Source organism: Artemia franciscana, chromosome 7 (genome assembly GCF_032884065.1).
Source record: "Artemia franciscana chromosome 7, ASM3288406v1, whole genome shotgun sequence".
NCBI lineage: Eukaryota > Metazoa > Arthropoda > Branchiopoda > Anostraca > Artemiidae > Artemia > Artemia franciscana.
The window spans coordinates 3512490-3536423 of record NC_088869.1 but is presented as its reverse complement, the minus strand read 5'-3'; the positions used below and the strand labels follow the sequence as shown (position 1 = coordinate 3536423).

At 36.0% G+C, this 23934-nt stretch overlaps 1 protein-coding gene across 1 annotated transcript in view; it reads right to left on the bottom strand.

The window, feature by feature from the left end:
- The window catches only part of LOC136028749 (symplekin-like), a 36868-nt gene extending 13391 nt beyond the window's left edge, over positions 1–23477 (bottom strand). The window contains exon 1 of the mRNA XM_065706635.1: positions 23380–23477. Within this exon, the coding sequence (XP_065562707.1) occupies positions 23380–23424 (45 nt within the window). The 5' untranslated portion in view covers positions 23425–23477. The remainder of the gene's footprint in view (positions 1–23379) is intronic.
- Positions 23478–23934: the final 457 nt, after the last annotated feature.

Below are 23934 nucleotides of genomic sequence, written 5' to 3'. Positions count from 1 at the left end.
ACATCTTTTGTTCTGGACAGGAACCAAAGCATGGCTTTCACAATCATTTGAAATATTCCAAGTTCAGTAGCTCCCTTGATATGGGCTGACTTATATTCAAAGTCAGGTTATTTCTTATGGTCTAGTCTGATTTTAGCAATGTATTGGTTGAATGAGAATATTCCAAGTCACGTTGCTCCTATGGCCTGTGCTGATTAAAAATGCTTCAAGAAAAGTAATTTTTTTTAGTATGGGCTAACTGAAAATATTCAAAGTCTGGTAACTCATTTGGATCTAGGCTGTAAGTTTTTTGGCCTTTAAGTTTTTAAAACCATATGAAAATACAATTAATATTTGTAATATTTATTTGTATGTATGTTAATATAATAATTATATTAACTATAATTATTAATTATGTAATATTTAATTAATGTATGTAATATAATATTTGTTCTTACATTTCTCTTTTTGCCATATTCCTGACTGCAATCAAGTTTTGTAAACAAGCCCTTGAATGACCGATAGAACTTTTTTAAGACACACTTTTTTAGTCATTGTCAAGACTGGAAAGCCCAGGAAGGGTGTGTACATTCCCAGATTAAAAATCTGTGTAGAGTATTGTTGTAGATTAAACAATTTGCATCATGCATACCTTTTCTACTGGAAGCTATATGTAAGAAATGGCCAATTCGCATAATTCTGTGTATGGTATCTGTGTAGGGTATTGCTGTAGATTAAACAAGTTGCATCATGCATACCTTTTCTACTGGAAGCTATATGTAAAAAATGGCCAATTCGCATAATTCTGTGTAGGGTAGTCTGTGTATGGTATTGTTGTAGATTAAACAAGTTGCATCATGCATGCCTTTTCTACTGGAAGCTATATGTAAGAAATGGCCAATTCGCATAATTCCGTGTAGGGTAATCTGTGTAGGGTATTGTTGTAGATTAAACAATTTGCATCATGCATACCTTTTCTACTGGAAGCTATATGTAAGAAATGGCCAATTCGCATAATTCTGTGTAGGGTATCTGTGTAGGATATTGCTGTAGATTAAACAAGTTGCATAATTCTGTGTAGGGTAATCTGTGTATGGTATCTGTGTAGGGTATTGTTGTAGGTTAAACAAGTTGCATCATGCATACCTTTTCTACTGGAAGCTATATGTAAGAAATGGCCAATTCGCATAATTCTGTGTAGGATATTGCTGTAGATTAAACAAGTTGCATAATTATGTGTAGGGTAATCTGTGTAGGGTATTGTTGTAGATTAAACAAGTTGCATCATGCATACCTTTTCTACTGGAAGCTATATGTAAGAAATGGCCAATTCGCATAATTCTGTGTAGGGTAATCTGTGTATGGTATCTGTGTAGGGTATTGTTGTAGATTAAACAAGTTGCATCATGCATACCTTTTCTACTGGAAGCTATATGTAAGAAATGGCCAATTCGCATAATTCTGTGTAGGGTAATCTGTGTAGGATATTGCTGTAGATTAAACAAGTTGCATCATGCATACCTTTTCTACTGGAAGCTATATGTAAGAAATGGCCAATTCGCATAATTCTGTGTAGGGTAATCTGTGTATGGTATCTGTGTAGGGTATTGTTGTAGATTAAACAAGTTGCATCATGCATACCTTTTCTACTGGAAGCTATATGTAAGAAATGTCCAATTTGCATAATTCTGTGTAGGGTATTGTTGTAGATTAAACAAGTTGCATCATGCATACCTTTTCTACTGGAAGCTATATGTGGCCAATTCGCATAATTCTGTGTAGGGTATTGTTGTAGATTAATCAATTTGCATCATGCATACCTTTTCTACTGGAAGCTATATGTAAGAAATGGCCAATTCGCATAATTCTGTGTAGGGTAATCTGTGTATGGTATCTGTGTAGGGCAGGGTTTCTTAAACTTTTGTAATTCCCGACCCCATTTATGATTGCGAGTTTCTTAACGAACCCAACAAATATAAAAGAAAAATAAATTAATATTTTTTGGTGATATATTTATTAGGTAACAATATACATATGCATATGAAAATATATCAAACAGTTCGTGGTAACGAACTGTAGTAAGGAGCGACCCGGCTCAATAGTAACCAAAACTCTAAAAAATTGAATTTTGATCTCAATAGCTACATCAAAAGAATCGCATTTTACTGCTGATTTCAAATATATAAGTTTCATCAAGTTTAGTTCTACCCATAAAAAGTTACGAGCCTGAGAAAGTTTGCCTTATTTAGGAAAATAGGGGGAAACACCCCCTAACAGTCGTAGGATCTTAACGAAAATAACACCATCAGATTCAGCGTATCAGAGAACCCTACTGTAGAAGTTTCAAGCTCCTATCTACAAAAATGTGGAATTTTGTATTTTTTGCCAGAAGACAAATCACGGGTGCGTGTTTATTTGTTTTTTTTTTTTGTTTTTTTGTTTGTTTTTTTTTTGTTTTTTTTCCCAGGGGTCATCGTATCGACCAAGTGGTCCTAGAATGTCGCAAGAGGGCTCATTCTAACGGAAATCAAAAGTTCTAGTGTCCTTTTTAAGTGACCAAAAAAATTGGAGGGCATCTAGGCCCCCTCTCACGCTCATTTTTTTCTCAAAGTCAACGGATCAAAATTTTGAGATAGCCATTTTGTTCAGCATAGTCCAAAACCATAATAACTATGTCTTTGGGGATGTCTTACTCCCCCACAATTCCCTGGGGGAGGGGCTGCAAGTTACAAACTTTGACCAGTGTTTAAATATAGTAATGGTTATTGGGAAGTGTACAGACATTTTCAGGGGGATTTTATTTTGTTTGGGGGTGGGGCTGAGGAGAGGGGGCTATGTTGGAGGATCTTTCCTTGGAGAAATCTGTCATGGGGGATGAAAAATTCAATGAAAAGGGCGCAGGATTCTCTAGCATTACTATAAGAAAACAATGAAAAATAAACATGAAAACTTTTTTTCAAATGAAAGGAAGAAGTAGTATTGAAAATTAAAACGAACAGAGATTATTACGCATATGAGGGGTTCTAAAAATACTTTCGCATAAAGAGCGAGGTATTTAGGAGGAGATAAATACCTTGCTCTTTATGCTAAAGTATTTTTAGTAATTTCAACTATTTGTTCTACGGCCTTTCTGATTCAGGGGTCATTCTTAAAGAATTGGGAGAAAAGTTAAGATTTAGTGTAAAGAGCGAGGTATTAACGAGGGTACAAACCCCCTCGTATACATAATAAAAATATAAGGTTATGAAAGTTTGTTACGTAAGTTAATTCTTAAGTTACGTATATTTTTTACTAATAAAAACGTCCGTTAAAAATTCTAGTAGCCTTTTTAAGTAACCGAAAAATTGGAGGGCAACTAGGCCTCCTTCTCCACCCCTTATTTCTCAAAATCGTCTGATCAAAACTAAGAGAAAGCCATTTAGCCAAAAAAGAATTAATATACAAATTTCATTTTAATAGTTTATGTGCAGAGAGCAAAAACCAAACATGCATTAATTCAAAACGTTCAGAAATTAAATAAAAAAAACTGATTTTTTTAGCTGAAAGTAAGGAGCGACATTAAAACTTAAAACGAACAGAAATTACTCCGTATATGAAATGGGTTGTCCCCTCTCCAATCCCTCGCTCTTTACGCTAAAGTTTGACTCTTTGCCACAATTCTACTTTTTAAAACAATTAAAAGGTTTAGCGTAAAGAGCGAGGGATTGCAGAGGGGACAACCCATTTCATATACAGAGTAATTTCTGTTCGTTTTAAGTTTTAATGTCGCTCCTTACTTTCAGCTAAAAAAATCAGTTTTTTTATTTAATAAATTTAGAATTCGTTTTGAAACATATAAAAATCTAAAATTGAAATTTGCACAAAATGTTATATAAATATTTTTATTATAGTTTCAAAAACAAAAGTCGATTCTGACCGTCTTAATTCTCTTGAATATATCCAAGTAGTTGCGTGGTAAATATTAAATTAAAGTTCAAGTTAAAAGTTTAATGAGATAGATGTGACTGTTTTTTATTTCATAATAAATAAAATCTTGGTGTAATGTTTGAAACTGCTGGACGTAAGACCTCTTCAACATTTTATATCGCTGAACGATATTGGGATTTAATGTGTGTTAAAGGTGAGAAAGTAACTTCACATAAATATGTGGTGTTGAATGGCAGAAGTACATTTAACGCCATATCGGCGATTGTGGAAAATTCAGTTCTAGTTCTGGTCCAGAATTCAGTCAAGGGCTTTTTTTTTTTGAATTGTAGTTTTAAGTTTGAGTCACACGAAAGCTCAGCAATTCCTCTTGAGCTTTAAGTGGCAGATGATCAATCCCACTTAAAACAATCCAAAACGGCTTTTGAATCCAAACTATTTTTTGTAAATCAATATTTAATATAAAATATATCCGGAACTGTATTTCTAGTGCTTTTAAGTGATCTACAGTTGTTTTTGCAATAAAAGTTTCACGATGAATTTTCTCAATTACAAAATTGTCAACACTGGAAAACATTTTTAACGAATTTTTTTCGACCCTACTTTTCCAAATGCTGATCTTTTTAATAAAACTTTAAATTTTATCGTTTGAAGTAAATATATCGTAATTTTTTCCTTGAAGAGACAAGTTAAGATCGTTTAACTTCGCAAAAATATCTGACAAATAATACAGCTTGGATAGCCACAAGTCATTTTGAAAAAAACAGCAAATTCACATTTTCGTTCAGTTAAAAAAAATTTCGATCTCGTTCTTTAATAACAATAATCTTTTTAAACTTTGACCTCTTGACAACCATCTTACTTCTGCATGTAATAACAAAGTTGTAGTTGGAATACGTATCCTTACAGAGATTTGAAAATAAGCGACTGTTAAGGGCATGGCTCTTAATAAAATTTATGACCTTAACAACATCCTGAAGCACATCGTTCAATTCTGGTGCTATCAATCAATTAAGAAGCGCCCAAAGGATTTTTACATGCCGGGACTGTAAGGTCCCGTCGGTCACGAAAGGGTTAAACTGACTAATTCAGAATAACATGCACTTCGTTCACAATCATACAATGGCTAAATGAAAATAACACGAAATGTTTATATAGTTTCTTCAAAATAACAATTAGAAATTTTGTTGATAATATTTATCAGGATTATTTCAGTTTTAAGAGATTGCCAAAAAAATTTACATTTTTTATAAATTTCTATAACATCTTCTGATTCATAGTAAATTTATATAAGATACTATAATGATCGGAATACAAAGGCTGGTATAAACAGTCTTTCTGAACCAGAAGATCTTATGATATATTTATCTACGATGATTGTTATTTTTCTGTATAACAATAATTTTACAAGTTAAAAAACATTTTTTGTTAAATTGTATTTTTATCACTCGCGACCCCATAATTTGCTACGCGACCCCAAATGGGGTCGCGACCCATAGTTTAAGAAGCCGTGGTGTAGGGTATTGTTGTAGATTAAACAAGTTGCATCATGCATACCTTTTCTACTGGAAGCTATATGTAACTTTAAAATGTACTTTATGTGCTTTAAAAAAGCTTTTTATTCTAATTAAACGGCCCTTGTGTTCCAGGAGTCGCTTTTAAAGAATTGGGAGAGAAAAAGTAAAACTTTAGCATAAACAGTGAAGTATTCAGGAGGAAGCACCCCCTCCCCTTTCACATACGGAAAGTTCCTGTTCGTTTTGGGTTTTTAATGCTGCTCCTTACATTCAGTTGAAAACTTTCTTTTTAATTTAGCTTCTTGTTGTTTTTCAAATAATGCAGGGAAATCTATCATGGGGATTTCCGAAAAATCTATCCCTTAATGGAAGATTCCCCCCCCAAAAAAAAATAACTTTCATAGAAAGTTCCTCCCACGTAAAATCCCATCCTCGTTGAAGATTCCTTCCGGAAAATTTCCTGCGGACAATTCCACCTGGAAAATTCTTCTTCGTCCACTTTCATTTGAAAGAAGACTTGTTTTCAATTTAATTTCTGATAGTGTTTCAAATCATGCCGGAAATCCCTCCTTCTTGGCAAGTTCCCCCATGCATAATTTCTCCTGCAGAAAATCCCTACATGGAGAATTTCTCCGGAGGATCACCCTTCCAACAGAAAATCCCCAGGCTATTCTAACCCCGCTGAAAATCTGCCCAGGAATATCTCCATGTGATAGACGAAGGTGCCAAGAAGAAAGTAAGACAAAACAACGGATTTCCCATAGGGATTCTGACAAATTCTCCCCAGAAATTGCACTCTCGAAAACTTCCTTCTCCATGGAAAACTTTCACGTGGATAATCATCCCAAAGAAACCCTGCCCTTCGCCCCAGAAAAATATCTGTATTTTTAAACAAAAAACAAATTAACACACATCTGTGATCTTCCTTCAGGCAAAAAAACAATTCCATGATTTTAAAGTAGGGAGCTTGAGACCTCTACTTCAGGATTCCCTGATATGCTTAATTTGATTGTGCGATTTTCACTGAGATTTCTTGACTTTTAGGGGGTCTCCCCCGCTTTTTTCATTGAAAAAAAGGTAAATTTCTTCAGGCTCATAGCTTTTGATGGGTAAAATCAAATTTAATGTATGTTATATATTTAGAATCCTCATAAAAAGACAATTTTTTTGATGTATCTATTGCTATCAACATTCCTTTTTTAGAGTTTTGGTTACTATTGGGCCAAGTTGTTCCTTACTTACAGTTTGTTACTACCAGTGCTGTCACTTACTTGAAGTACTTTTACTTGAAGTACTACTTAAGCATAAAAACTCTAGGGTGTACTTATTACTTAAAACTTAAGTAATATTACAAAATACTTATTATTTAAGATACTGATAATGTACTTGTTTTCCTAATACTTTACCTTTGACACGAAACTTTTTTGTGCGTGTGCCTTGGCAATGTACAAGAAAACATCGCCTTTTGGATTTAGAGTCAACTCAGATATAGCTCCATGCCTTATTTTTGGATGTGAAATAAGGTTTTTGTTTATTACGAAAAAAATATGGTATGGTTATCACTTGGTTTAATTTGTTTAAAAGTCATATAATAAAAAATTGAAATTATTCCACAGTTCACTGGTCGACAGTGAGCTAACATCCCTTGTTTTGTGCTACATATTGTGCTAAATTGTTTAGCACATTGTACATTTGTACATAGCACAAGCTATTGTGCTTGTTTTGTGCTAAATGTTGCATACTGTAGTCCATTTGGGCTTGTGTTTCTGACATTAGTGTTCAAGTTTTGTGTTCTTGTCAACTTAACCAGATTTCTACCATTTCATCATCTTCAGGACCATATTATTGGTAGAACTACTGAAGCTATGAATCTTAACCCATCTAAATGTTGTTTGCAATAAACAAGTCTGGGGCATCCTAGCTGGATCCAATGCAGTGGTATTTTGTCAAATTAATTCCGGCAATTTCAAGTATTCAAAAGAATCTGACTTCAGATTTATCACTCCATTCATAAGTTATAGACCCTGCTATTTTAAAGGAAACTTAATTTTCTTAAAGTTTGAAATCCCCTCCCCCTCGCCCTATTTGAGATAGGGTTTGTGGTACCAAAACTTGATATGAGCCCTGATCTTAGGCATCTTTTTTCTAACTTTCATTCGAATCCATTCCTCCATTCGCAAGCAATACTAAATTAAGCAGAAAACTTAAATTTTATCAGCAATTAAAACCCACTTCCCATTGTTATATTTGAGCTAGGGTCTTCATCTCAAAGCTTTATATGTGTCGTGATGTTAGGTCTTTGGTTCAATTTTCATTTAGTCCATTCGCAAGTAACTCCAAATTAAACGAAACACTTTTTTTTAGCAGGCAAAGCCCCCTTGTCTTTGTTCTGCTTAAGCTAGGGTCTTCATCTTTCAACTTGATGTGTCTCATGATCTTTGGTACTTATGGTTCAATTTTCATCCAAATCCGGCCGGCGATTCTCCCGTTATACTCGATTGCACAGACGAACGGACAGACAGACAGACGGACGGACAGATTTTGCGACGTTTTAGGTAGCCATGTTGGCCCATTGGATCCCAAAAAAAAGAAAGAATAGTATATAATCAATCAGGAATTGTCACCTATTTGGATGGTGAAAAAAATCCATCAAGATAGGTTTTTGAGATGCGTCTGTCCGTCCGCCCGTCTGTGCAATCGAGTATAGCGGAGAAACGCCGGTAGGATTTGGATTAAAATTGAACTATTTGGATTGAAATTGATCTTTATTAGAGCGAGGGGGAGGGGTCTTTAAGTGTTAAAAAAATCTGAGTTTTTCATTTAATTCAGTGTAACTTGCAAATGGAGAGATGAATTTCGATAAAAATTGAATCAAGATGCCTAAGAGAATGATACGCATTGAGTTCTGGGATGGAGACCCTAGCTTAATTAGGGTGAGGGGAGGGGGCTTTAAATGCTAAAAAAGCTGGATTTTCCGTTTAACTTAGTTTAACTTGCGAATGAAAGCCAAAAACAAAAAAAAAGCCAAAAAACCGTTTGGCCAAAGATGCCAAAAACCATAACACATGATGTTTGGAGATGAATACCTTGGCTCAATTAGGGCGACGGAGAGGTGGCTTTAAGTGCTAAAAAAGTTGAGTTTTTCATTTAATTCGGTACAAATTGCGATTGGAGTGATGGATCTCAATAAAAACTAGACCTACGTTGCCTGAGCAACGTGAAGTGTTGCGGCAACCTTTGTCTGGCTTCACCGAATAAAGTGTTGCGAGAACAACACTTTGGTTTTGTTTCTTTGCTATCAGTTAAACGCTGAAGTTGTAAGCCTATCGAAGCTCTTAAAACGTTATGTTTAAAGAAGAACACGATCAGTAATCACATGATCAAAGGCAGTTACCCAAAATGGTGATCAAAGGTCAGCCTTGAAAAAACAACAATAACAAAAGAATATCGAAAGAAGGGACTAAATTGACTTTGCAGCCAGTTGAACTTAATCCTTTTCAATCATAGACATCGTGATGGATCAAGACTTGGAACAATATCTTATATAATCTAGTTGGTATTATAAAGCTATCCGTAACTTTTCAGGATCAAAATACCATAGATGACACTCTATTAATTATTACGAAACTGCCTCGTTGTTTTCGTTATCGTTTGTACCCGTTGCGTAAACACTTAATTCTGGGTTACAGTGAGTATGGGTAGGCTACACCAACTAGCAAAAGTTACACCCCTCTTCACTAAAGATGATTGTAGCCTAACAGACGATTATTACTTACAAGTCCCCAACATGTCTTACCAGTGGAACCAACTCGGTCTTATCATCAAATACACTGGAAACAAATAATAGGTACGCCAAATAGCAAAATTTGCAACCCATCACTGCCGAAAATGATTATGAGCTAATAACTGACCTTTCCTTACAAGTCCCCTACATGTCTCACATTTGGTATCGGCTTATTTTTGGTTTCAGTGTATACCCTACTACTGAAGTTGTCAACCCCTTAAAACTTTCCAACTAGTATATCTCATGAAGGAATTTTTGTATCAAAAACATATACTTTGATCAGCTCATCAAGGGCTACCGATTGCCGTCGAAAAAAAAATTCTATCTGTCTGAGTTCAAAAGTTGATTTTTTTGCCGTAGGCCAACTTTCTAACGTCACCACTTAGAAAGGAGCAAAGGATAAGCTCCAATTTTTTTTTAGCAAGGACAGAACTTTTAGAGTTTAAGAGGTACATCTGATAACATTTCTCTACCTTAATCCCAAGTCCAAAAAACAAATGATAAACCCAGCGAAAATCATGGCAGCACTTTCGGACCCGTGGGAAAATGCCGCTTTTTTGATTCTGTAAATTTTTCTATTTATCACTCAAAGAAGATATATTGGCTGTGGGTTGGGTAACTGCCGCTTATATTTAACACTTATTGATTTTAGTCCATCTTCAATTTGAAAGTGGTGCCTGCCTGCTTGCCAGCTAGAACGGAGCTTTCCACTCCAAAGCAGAAACATGGTTTGACGAAACAAAAGCTTGGCTGCACAACTTCAGATACTCCTCTCTGACATAGGCTACATAACTCCACTTCACTTCGCACACCATAGGCTCTGGCTCGTGGACAAGCAAAAACCATCCTTTTTGGTCCCAGGCAGGAGTTCTGCGGAACTTTCCAAAATGTAATGCCATATTCATCAATCGGCCTAAGGTCCACACTTTCCGTAAAAAACGCACAGGTCAGACCCTTACCAGTATCCAGGAATAAGCCGACATCAGCGGCATAGAAAAAAAAAGGGACAAAACCAAAGTGTTGCTCTCGCAACACAATTGAACCAAAGATGCCTAAGACCATGACAGGCATCAAATTTGAGGTGAAAACCCTGGCTCAAATAGAACGAGGGGGAGTGGGTTTTAAGTGCTGAAAAAGGTCGAAAGCGCTGAAAAGCTTTTAGTTTAATTTGGTATAACTTTCGAATGGAGTGATGGATCCGAATGAAAGCTAGACCAAAGATGCCTAGGATCAGTGCTCAAATTGAAATCTGATATCACAACCCTATCTCAAATAGGACGAGGGGGAGGGGGTCTCAAGTTTTAAGAAAGTTGAGTTTTCCTTCAATTAGTAGGGCCTATAAGTAATTCCACCCATGGCTTGCCCAAAGCCTGAAAACAACCCTTTTCCAGAATGAGCCATACTGAAGCCAACCTTCAACCAAATATTCAATCCCCAGCGAAAAATCTCCTTTTTTTATTCCGTTTTTTTCCGGGAGATTTCCGACTTAGTGTCATAGTTACTGCGATTACTGCGACCTTTGAAGGAGTATTTTGCCTCATAAACTTACCTTTATACAAACCTTTATTAAAGTTTAAACAGTATGGCCTTTATTTTAATGTTTTAGTATAAGATGAAAATAGGCAGTAAAGTGGCCACCATTGGCTCATCAACTCTATAATTTTAATTAATAATTTTTGCACTTCTCATGCACCTACTTTCTATTATAAAAATCTCCTAAAAAACAACAATATTGTAAAAACCACACTGCTTCGCAAAAAAGGCAAAACCAAAACAGACAGCCAAAACAAGTAATGATATCAATTTCTTTACCTCAGTGCTATAGCAAGACTCGAAAACAAGTTTTTGACAGTAAAAAGAATTAAATATTTTACTTTTCAGCCCCGTTGTGACAGCACAATCCTGAAATATCATTTCGACAGCCTTAAGAAGTTAGGATTTTAAATTTCCCCTCCATGTTATTACAAAATGGAGATTTATGCCTCCCAGTTGGCTTTTGTGGTAAGGCGGACACATTCCTTTGATAAACCTAAATTTAAATTAAATACTTTTTGGCAGAAAATAATTGTGTGCAGACTGCAAAAATAACTAAAACTTGGTTTCAAGCTTTTCTGCAAAAGGAACAGTCTTAATAATTAAAAACTTATTACAATCTAAACTATTAAAAACCAATTACAAAAAAAATAACTTTCATCCCAACCCAGACCAGAGCAAGTGGACCCAACCACAAATCCACCACTACGTTGGAGGGGGGCACCCTCCGCATCCCCCCCCCTGGATCCGTCACTGGCGAGAGATGTCATCGTGTGGTCCGCCACTGGCAAGTATGAATCAAGACTTGATCCGCCACTGGCAAGTATTAATCAAGACTTCATTTTCATACTGTTCTTTTCTCTCAGCACGCTGAAAGCCAGCGACTTTCAGCGAGCTGCTGAAAGTATAAATTTTTGCCTCTCCTTTTTATTGAGCTTTGATTTTTCTTATTAAAAAAGTCTGCAACTAACTCACTTGACTCCTTACTTTTAAATTTGAGTTTTTTTGTTGCTAAGATTTTTACTTATTGAATCAGAGAATGAACTAGTTGATTACCTTTTATCTGTTTTAAAGCCAATCCAAAGTTGTTTTTCTATTTTACCTATTTTTTCCACTATTCCCACACGTTTCAGAATAACCCTGTATTTTCTCAAACGTGCCAGATTTGACTGAACACTAATCTCGAGAAGTTCAACTCTAAGTGCACTGTGTTAATCCTGTCATGTGATCTGTCCGATCCAATCAAGAGTTTTTTGACTGCACTTAATTGTTTTGATAGTCTTTTGCTTTCAAGCCGTTGCGTTGAAAATCCATTCAGATTATTTTTTGGACTTGGTTGGTTGTGTAACGGCCAAATGAGGGAAACGGTTAAAAACGATAAAATGGAAATTCCAGTTCTTGTTCAAGACTTCCAGGAGAGGAATGACGGGGGACATTTTATAGGCAAGGGAAAGGGCTAAGTAGCCTTCAGAATGGCTTTAACAAATAGGTAGTATGAGCTTGATATCAGAAATATATATACATATATATAAGCTGTGTAAAAATACATAGAATAAGTATTTGAAGTAGTACTTGAAGTAATACTTAAGTAAAATTTTGGCAAGTACTTGATACTTAAGTAAGAATTTGGAAAGTACTTATTACTTGATACTTAAAAAACAATGATTACTTAATACTTAAGTAAAAATTTTGAGTACTTGTTGCAACACTGGTTACTACAAACTATTTGAAAAGTGTATACCAGTGGTGGGCAATATTCAATATCGATATTGATATATTGATATATCGGAAAAAAAACGATATTGAAAACGATATTTTTTTTCTACATATGTATTTTTTTTTTATCTACCCGTGAACATCCAGCAGAAAAGATCCAACATAGAAAAAAGGTTTCAAAAATAATTGAGAAGAAAAACAATGGTGCATTCAATCTATTCACTCATACATGTTTAATAATATTTTTTTTCTTCTAATATTTCAAAAACATTAAAATATTTTTTGTTGTTTACTCCGCATTTATTTTTGTATTATTGTGGGTTTACGTACATAATTGCAGCAAACATACCGGTAGCCATAAGTGTGCATAGCCTGTTCTCAAACTCAAAACAGGTTTAGTCAGGGTGGATTTTCAAATATTACTAAAAACCCTCGAAAGAATTGGCTATATAAAATGCCTTCTAGGCTTACAGGCCATTTTCAGATCACACCAGTCACGGTTGTCACATAACTTGATCCGCGTTAAATGAAAATGTATTAGACGTTAAATGATAAACGTATTAAATGTTAAATGAACAGATGAATGATGCAATTTCGGCAGCCAAGAACACTAGGCTATCTGGATATGCCATCAACTCTGTCATCTGGATATTCCTGTGTTCTGATGCTGCTTCTAACGAAGATCACTCTTTTGCTTTGGCTGATGACAGCGCTTTTAGGACTTTTGGGAAGACATAATGTGATATCAGGTCTAACCTGGTGGCAATATTTGAGAGAGTAATTTCATGGTTTGCTGTGAATTATTTGGCCTTGAATGTTGCCAAGTCACATTTTCTCATTTTATCTCAAATTGGTGTAGCTGTCCCTCAGCTTACATAGCTTCAGGTGTCATAAGGCTCCTTGTATAGACCAGAGAAATAGTTGGTCTGTTTTCTTGATATCTTGCTTGACAAGAAACATTTGTTTAGACATCATATAGCCATGATTAGGGTTAAAGTATCACAGAGTTTTGGTATCATTCAAAACCTCAGACACACCTTTCCTAGATCAATTCTGAAGCTTTCTTTTTTCTCTCTTGTTTAGTCATATGTTTCTTACGCCCCTATTGAATGGATGTCTACTTTCTTCCTACACACTGATCACCTGTCATGCACAACAAAGCATGGTGTCTGGTTATAGACACCAACCATTCCTCACCAAAACTACTCCTAAGCCTACAGTCTACCTATATTTTTTTTTGTCTTTATGTCAACTTCATGGCAATCTTCCAAAATCTCTTCAAAAAACTTCTTGGTTTATTTCTGATTCAGCTCCATAAAACCTTTGTTCTTTGTATAATAAGACTTTTAAAAGGATTCTTAAGGAACATTTAGTTAAGAATGAAACAGAATAGCTTTTTTCTCAATGATATTACATGATATATGGTGGTTGTCTCTGCGCTTTTACTCCCAGGCCTCAGGTATGGTCTCTTTTTAATCTCATATGTTGTTTGGCAATTGATATTTTTTATTATTGCTTCTACTGTATTTTTTTTGTTTTCCCCTTGTATACCTGGATAAGGAGCCTTTCGAGGGGGTATAAGAGTAATGTGATTCCAAATTGTATTTATAACTGAATACAATATTGAACTGAAACAAAAATGTCCTTGTGTCTTATAGCAACCACACTAATATTTGGCCACCATCACTTGGAACATAGCCAAAAATCAAAAACTCATTTAGCTTACAATGTATAGTATTAGGGGAAAGTTTTAGATAGTATAATACTGCAGGCATGGATGTTCAAATGAAGATTAGGGATTTGTCTAGGATTTAAAAAGAGGCAATTAGACTTTTCCATGATAAGGGGGGGGGGGCAAAACATAAGAGTGTTTCAATGGACACAACATGACTTTATACTCCTTCAAGAAGGTTCCCTTTTGGAAGTGTACAACTAAGCCATGTTTGAAAAAAGTTTACTTGCAAACTATGACTATACAGTCATTAAACAATGCAAACTAATTGAGTTTTATGGCTATGTTTCAAGTGATACTGTCCAAATATTGGCGTGGTATCTATAATACACAAGGGTAAAATTCTAGTTTAGCTACTTTTTGCTATCCTTGAAAGCAGTTAGCTTAGGAAAATGAGACTTTCAGGGATGGTCTACAAACTATAGTATGCCCTGGAAGGTATTTTGAAGTACCTACCTCCACTCCTTCTCCCTCGAGAGGGCAGTGACTTTTGATGACCTTTAAAAAATTTGTTATAAATGTGAAACCTTGCAAAATAGATCTTGTGCCTAATTAAAGTGCAAGAAAACTGTTTTCAGCTTAACAACGTTGCTCAATTCCAGTTTATAAGGTTATTTTTGGAGATAGTCTGTACAAAAGAGCATATCAAACAAAGGAGAGCCATATTTGTACCAGCAGGATTTTGATCCTTAAACTGCTGGGGATAGTATTGGCAATTCCTACAGATTATGTCTATTGTTAGATAACAGTGGCACAAAAAAGGGATGCCACCTAAATGAGATAGCCAACCAAAGCTAGTTAGCCCAAAAATGTCCCAAGATTTACATGCTGGCTGTAATTACAGTCTTGAACCAGATTCAGAGGCTGTTTTATGTTGTGGCTGTGAAAAATGGCTATGCATTGAATGCTTAAATATACCCAACACTGAGTGTGAACTTTTCACAAAATGTCTAGCATTGGGGACATGCAGTGGTACTGCTTGATTTGCAAGCAGTCTGTTACTTCAAGAGATTCCCTCCTCCTCATTGGTTAAAATTTCGAATTTGATTGACATCTAAGGTCCCTAGTACTTCAGATATGGGAAAATAGTTAAAGGGGCGGTAGAAGAGCTTAAGCAAGACATTACCATTAGGATAAACAAGGTCAAAGAACATAGCAACAATTTAGAGAAAAATATGGCCAAAAAAATGCGCCATCTCCAAAGTTAAAGAACATGCTGGAGCTGCAATGCTGGAGGAAGCAACTACATTGAAACAAGTCATTAATTCTCACCTCAAAGGCAAAGTCCAAAGACTGTTCTGTCAGAAGAAAGATAGAAAGGCAAGAAACTTAATGTGGTTGCATATGGCATACCTCTGCAACCAGGAGTATTAAATCACAAGACGTTCATGAAAAGACACCTTGCAGAGCAGTATGACATTATGGGTACAAACATAAGGAACATCAGATGCTTATTAGGGCAACAATTGCCAGTTGATATACCTGAAACCAATAGGATCCAACCCACCGCTGACCCCCTCTCATTCTCTGTCCCAAATCTAAACTTAAACAGGCATTCTGCAAAAATCCTACCAGCTGCATCAGGAAATTCAGGGCAGATGCATCCCAGGAATATCATGAGAAAAGGAAAGCTTTATCAGCTGAGCTCAGATGCCAAATTGAGCTAGGAGAGTTGAACCTGGCTATCCACTGTTGAAAAATTATTCCAAAAAATTCGATTTGTCTAGGGCAAAGCTACCCCCCCCCCCAGCCCATGGATAGCTAGATACCCAGATAACAGCCCTGTACATAGTGTAAATAATGATTGAGAAGAGTTTATGTCACCAATTAGTGCCTATGACCTCACTGACTCATCATCCTACCAGTCCCTTGCAAATGAAAGTCTCAATACAGTTGATGGTAGTAGATCCTCAAGCACTTTCCTATTCATTGTAGACATCTGGTTCTCAACATATATCACTACCATAAGGAAGTACTCAACCAAAGAAAGTAGCAAGTAACTCGAGATTTTTCTGCTCTCATAGCAAACATTGATCAACTACCAAACAAAATTAATGACCTGAGCAAAACTAACAAGTAAACAATGCCAAGAATTCAAGAAACGAGCTCCTAGATTTGCATATCAGTTTGCAAAGCTATCATACTGTATCTAACCTGTTGTCCAATTATTGCTGCCATAGAGAACTTGCACTGGTTTAAACCTCTTACACCATCACCCCAATTGGCAACTCCCCTGGAACAGAGGCACCATTTGGGGGGGGGTGGTCAGGGGTGGGCAAATGCCCACCCCAGATTTTCCAGGGGGACCAAGCTTCCACCACAAAGGGCTCTTTGCCGGCCATAATAATCCATTATGTCCAACATAATCCATTCTGTCCAATTGATTTGAAATGACTGCATGCCTATTAACCAAAGAGCATAATTACCTGACGACCCTTGGGGTAATTAAGTTATTTGCTATTAATCATTGTACACTTTGAAAGTAGGTTAGATACATAATAAAATTCTCAATTCTGTCAAATGCCCATTTCCTATATGATTATATTAATATGATAAATTCTGAATATTTGCAGTAATGCCTTTAAGTTGACAGATTAAAATAGGTCAGTTCTTGTCAAATGTTTTGATGTTTATTTCCTTGTTTTAGTAATTATAAGCCATCGTTTTAGATTACTCGAGTCAGTTCTTATTCTGTTTCTGTCCTCATCTTATGTACATTTACTGTATCATATGTGTAAATAAACATTTTTATGCTTGACACATAAACCTTATGAAACTTAGAGATGCTTGACATCCCCTTCCGGTCGAACCCCAGATTGTCGGCCAATGCTACCATAAGACTCTAAAGACAAGAGCACAGAGAGCAGTAGAAGACTTTACATCATTAAGCCTATTAACTTTTTAGTTAGGTAAATATCAAGGTATTAATAGCCATTAGCAATAGAACTCAAAAGATCACCAAGCATCTGAAACAATTTTTGACAACTTTGACGCTAGGAAAGAACTTCATCCAATCTGTAAATTGGACAACTACTTTGGCGGATGAAATGAAGCGAGAGCACTCCAAGACTTTCAACCATCTACAAGCCGAGTTTGACAGAAGGTTCACAGATAACTCGCCAGTGCTGAGCACACTCGAAAGCTTGGATCCAAGCTCAACCAAGTTTATGGACACAGAGTTGCTCAAGCGTGTCTCTGCTCTTTATGGCGAGCTTAATATCGACGACATTCTTCTCGAATCTCAAGCTGGTATTGTCAAGCGTTTCTTACTTGATGAGGAGAAAAAGCCAGAAAACTTCCTAGACATTGTTGACCATCTTCAGGCATTACCAGTGGCTTACTCAGAAGTAATTAAAGTATTTTGTATTGCTGCCACACTTCCTGTGACAACAGCAAGCAATGAGCGTTTGTTTTCTAGCCTAGAAATAGTGAAAAACTACATGCAGTCTACAACAGGAGACAATTGTCTCAGTCACCTCCTTTTGATGTTTGCAGAGAAGGATTTAGTAAAAAATTGGACAATGACCAGCTTGTTGACGATTTTGCAAAGATGAAACCTCAGCGGTTCCCCTTGTTACCTTGAGTGTTGTAATATTTTTTTTCTCTTGTTATGTTTTTCCTTTTTGTAAATATATTTGATGAAGGAAAACCGAGATTTTGGTTACAATCCTCAGCATGTTAATGAAGATTACTTTCACTGACGTATTGTTTACTTAAATAAGAAAGTTTCTCACTGAGGAATGCCAGCCTGTAGTTTGGTTGAATTTTCCACTTTCAGTTTAATCACTTAACCTTGTTGATTGTGATCTTTGATGTTATAATTAATCTTAGAGGTCAGTGTGGCTGAGTTCCACATTTAGTTACAGTACATTTCCAAGCAACACACGGGTGCTGAAAATGCGTTTTTACTTAGAATATTCGATTGATGTGCTGCCAAAACCTGTATTTTTTTTACGCTACATGAAGTGAGTTGAGGGGGGGGCAAGATGGAGTTCATACCCACCCCAAGATTTGGCCCAAATGGCGCCTCTGCCCTGAAAGCCCCTATACTGAAACCATTTTCTTTGATATTTCAGTTACTGAGAATAAAAGCCACTCTCCTGTCAGAATTGGCTGTGCATACTGCATACAAGTCCATCTGCACCATCACCAGATGAAACAGATGGGGACAGTTTCCCTATATCTTATTTGGTTCTATGAGGCCAATCATTGACATTGTTCATAATGTTGTTCTTCACCAAATTGTTGACCAGCCAAAACGTTTTAGGGATGGATAGCAACCAAGCCTTCTCAACTTGGTATTTTTCAGAAGACCAAAAACAGATTAAGATGGAGAAACTACAGACACTAATAAGCTTGCTAACTTAATGAACCAGCAATTTATCTCAGTGTTCACCACTGAACCTGGAGGCCCTTTAACTTCCTCGCCAAACTACAATATAAAAGCCCCAATGGAAAGTACCATGGTATTGTCTACAAATGTCTTTAAACATTTACAAAAGTTAAATGCTAAAGTCACCAGGACCTGATAATATACATACCAGACTACTAAAAGAAATTGGAAAAGTGATAGGAGACTGTCTCACAAGAATCTTTCAGACATTACTTACCTCTAGAGAGCTACCAGCAGACTGAAAAGTACCCAACATTACACAAATATTTAAAAATGGCGACCACACCAAGCCTGAGAACTATCAGCCTAACTTCAGCTATTGTTAAGATGTTTGAAGGCATGTCAATGATTCAATTCTCAAACATTTAACCACCAACAAGATCTTGTCACCGAAGCAGCATTGATTCCAGTCAGGAAAATGGATTGAAATGAATTTATTGGAATCATATGAAAAACTTACAAATCTGATTAATCAAGGACATCCAGTTGACCTACTGCTGCTAGACCTTGCCAAAGGCATTAATTCATTCCTGATAGACTGGCCAATGAATTTCCTCACCAACCACAAGCAGAAAGTCTGTTTATTTGACATGGGTTGCCAGCCAATCTACTCTGATGAGGCCATAGTAAAGAGTGGGGTACCAGAGGGAACTGTAATAGGCCCAACCCTTTTCCTGGTGGACATCAACAATGTTTTCAATTATGTGGATAACAATATGCATTTTTTGCTGATGATGCCAAACTTTTTGGCATTGGAAATCCACAGGAAATCAAACATAACCTAGACAGGCCACAGAATTGGACTCAAGACTGGCTTCTCCAATTCAATACAAACATATGCTGTATTTTGCACCTTGGACCCAAAAACTGTATGGCTATCTACTCAATTTAAATCCCATCACTAAAATAAGAGTCAAAAAATAGAGAAGAAGAAAGAGACCTTGGAGTCATCACTGACAACAGGTTAAGCTTCCACAGCCAAACTCAGCATGTTGTCTCCTGAGCAAATTCCATCCTTGGCCTATGAAAAGGGACCATCAGTAGATGAGAGGCAATAATATTCATTAAACTTTTTAAGACTGTTATTAGACCAATCTTAATTTTGCTATATGCCTGGCTGGTCCCTCTCGCCAGTAAGATGTAAGGCTCATTGAAACTGTTCAGAGGCATGCAACAAAGTGCATGAAAAACCTAAGATCAGCTTCATATGAGGACCACCTCAAGCAAGTCAATCTAACTACCCTTGTCTACAGACACAGGTGAAGCAATTTGATGCTGACTTATAAACTCAAAAAGAAAACTCCACCACCTTCATGGGTAGCCACAGTACCAGCCATCATCTCACAAGAGGACACTCAAAGATGCTATTAAAACTAAGCTCCAGATTGAGAATCATAAATAGAAGTTAAATAGGGACACAATCCTATTAATAGACAGGGATATATTTCACATAAAAAACTAGATATTTAAGTCACATATGCAGTGACCATCATCAGCAGTAATACTTCACAAAAATACTATATATTTCAGTCATATATGTAGTGACCATCATCAGTTGTAATACTATATTACTACTGATGATGGTCACTGCCTATATGGCCATAATATCTGGTATTTTTTGTGAAATCTATCACTGTCTATTTAAGGATTTTATCCCGATTTGAACTTTTATTTATTGTCAGGGAAAGGCAGAGTGGTCTTCCAAATTATTTATATATAAAAATTCAGAATCTGCTGGTATTTCCCAGAGATGGCTACCTGGAGATAAGAAAACTTGTTGAGAAAACAATTCTAACTTCATAATATGCAGAATAATCATAGTTAATATATTTTTCATGTGCCTTGAAATACTTTACCCCCAACCCCTAATGTGCAAATATATAGCCTAAATTACATACTTCAAATCTTAAGAAAAAAAACTCTTACTTCATAATATGCAGAATAATAATAGTTAACACATTTTGCATGAATCCCTAGGATACTATACTTTACCCCAGCCCCCAAGATGTGCAAAAATATAGCCCAAATTATATGTTTCCTAAGCTATCTATTCTCAAAATGTGTCATAGTTTTTTTTAACATGTGTACCTGTAAATTGAATCAACTGTGACAAAACAAAACTGGAAAAACAAGTCACCAGTGACATTGTATTGAAAAATATATGATTTGGGCATTATATTTGCATATTATGAAGTAAGAACTGTTTTCTTAACTTGTTTCTTTATCTATAGGTAGCTATTCAGGCAATTACTAATCTGTCAAATGTAGGCCTACTTTACAAGAAGTCATAAGCCAATGGAATGAATTGGAGGAAACTACTGTCAGCACTCCTTCTATCTAGTCTTTCAAATAGGCTATCAACTTGACAAGGATTGGGAGAAGAGGCAGTGGAGTTTTGACTGAGAGTCACCAACTCAAGAGCACTACAGATCTTGAGAACCTTAAAGCTCTCAAATTGATGAAGGTGATTAAGGTTAGGTGATTGGGTAAAATTCTAGTTGATTGACTTCTTGCTATCTCAGAAAAGGGTTAGGTTAGGAAAATATAACTTTCAGGGATGGATCTACAGGCTAAAGTATGTCCTGGGAAGGTATTTTGAAGTACCTTCCTCCACTTCTTCTCCCTCTAGAGGCCCCTGACCTTCAAAATATGTGTGTTATAAAAGTGAAACCTTGCAAAATAGATCTTCTGCTTGAACAAAGGTTTTAAAGATATGCAAATACATTTCCTAATTTTGAAAAAAAAAACATTGATATGGCTCAGAATTCTGCTCAAATAACAGGAATTGTATTTTGAAATTGCATACAGGAAAAAGCAACAGGTAACTGAAAATTAAGGTAAAATGTTGGGTGAATGTTGGCATTACCAGAACAATTTTTTTAGGTCATGAAACTATTGTTAATAGATGCATTTTGACTTTTTGAACATCTTTTCTCTCTTGCAAAACTACCATAAACTCATCATTATGGAGTTATTCAAACTGAAAGTTGGTCATTTTTCTGACATTTGAGGCCAGCCAAGAGAATACACAAGGACTGCATTATTGTAAGCAAGCTATTTTTATTCAAAGTTAGCCTTTTTTTCTTGTTCAAGCATTATTTGATGATAATATACACAATAGAAAATAGATATTAGATAGAGGTTAGGTTAAGTATGTTCCAAAGGTGAATTATTTTAGGTCAATTCTTTCATAAATAATCTTCTCTCAATCAACAAAAATGGATATGATTACAATTCTATATGTATAAATACAAGAACATTTGGGCCAGAATAACTCCATAGCAGTGAGTTTGCGGTAGTTTTGCAAGAGAGAAAAGATGTTCAAAAAGTCAAAATGCATCTATTAACAATAGTTTCATGACCCAAAAAAATTGTTCCAGTAATACCAACATTGACCAAACATTGTTTTGTCAAAAATTTTATAGGTACAGACCTGTCATTACCTTAATTACCTTAAATTGCAGCTTGGAGCAATATAAGGATTTTTCCTTGTAGAAACTCCAGAGTTGACAATACATGACACATAGTTGAATACATACACTTGACTAGTGGTTTGATGTTGCTGATTCAAGTGCTTCCCAGTTATACTTCCATTCTTTTTTTGACCACTTGTTGTCAAGATGGTTCTTAAAGCTGTCTGTGGTTTGGGCAGCAATGGTATCTGGCTGTAATTTGTTCCAGAGGTTGACAACACAGTTGGTAAGAAAAGAGGCACATTGCCACTTTGAGGAGAAATGCCTGGATAACTGCAAGTTATGTCCCCTTGTACAAGAGTCCTGAGACACCAGAGGAAGAAGATCAGGAACTGCCTTTGAATTAATAAGTTTATGAGCCAGAATGGCATCACCTTGTCTTCTTCTATAAACCAGAGTTGGGAGTTTCAGCTTGCATAGCCTTGTAGGGTAAGGGAGCTCATACAGTTCACTCACCATCTTAGTGGCTCTTCTCTGGACATCTTCAAGAATTTTAACATCTTTTTTGAAAAAGGGGGATGTCATGTTGGCAAATTTCAGGGCTCTCTAGAGGAAGAAGGAGTGGAGGTGGGTATGCTACTTCAAAATACCTTCCTGGGATATACTTAAGCCTGTAGACCAATCCCTGAAAGTTTCATTTTCCTAACCTAAACCCTTTCTGAGATAGCAAGAAGTCACTCAACTAGAATTTTACTGGTCATTGCATGTTTAGAATTAAAACCAGAGAAAAAGAAATTAATAACTGAAAATTAAGGTAAAATAGTTTTGCAACTATTATTAAGGTAATAATAGTTTTGTAACAGATAGTAGTTTCCCAGAGTATGTTTTTGCCTCTGGATTCATTACTGAAAGTTTCATTTTCCTAACATAGCCCCTTTCCAAGATAGTGAAAAGTAGCTAAACTAGAATCTTAGGTAAATTTTAGTTAATTGACTTCTTGCTATCTTGGAAAGGGCTTAGGTTAGGAAAATGAAACTTTCAGGGATGAGTCTACAGGCTAAATTATGTCCCAGAAAGGTATTTTAAAGTACCCACCTCCACTCCTTCTCCCTCTAGAGTGCCCTGAAATTTGCCTACATGACAGGTCTAAACCCTTTCTGAGGTAGCAAGAAGTCAATTAACTAGAATTTTACCGAATTGTATATACAAAAGTACCAAATAAACTTTGATTACTAGCCTATGGGCTTTTTTGCGCCCTCTAGGCTAAAGGTTATTTCCCCCAAACAATTAGGCTACTGATATATGAAAGAGCATCGAATGATATATTCACTTTCATCCTAGATAAATAAAGTTAGTAAATTGACCAAATACGGGTCCATATCTGTTACCTGTTCATTTGGATCTTTAATATTTTGTTTGATATCCATTTCCATAGACTGAGAATCCTAAATGTTTTCTATCGGGATAAGTCCTTGTTAATATTTTTGCTCTGTTTTGCAATTTTGGGTATAAGTTTCGGTAGTTGAAGATGACGGCATAGGTTCCGATTTACCTGATCTGGCCTGGGTCTGATCCTATCGTTTTATGATTATCTACCTTAGTTCTGCCCTAGGAATGACGTATAGACGGATGATAGATAGATTTATCTATCAACAAATGAAATAAGAGCATTTTCACACAATCCTAACAAGAGCTTATGTCAGATTTGCCTCTCACTCACTTAAACTATCTATCTTGGCTTTTTCTACAATTAGCCATGGCTTGATGCCTGCAACTACTCGTCAGCGGCAATTGCAATGGATTGCAAGCAATTGCAGTAACTCATTGAATAAGTGTAATTACTGTGATCTATTGAAAGTGATTTTTGACATCGAGATGAATTTGCTAGAAACTGAATTTAAAAAGTCTTGCAAATCCATATAATCATTGAAACTAACCAAAAA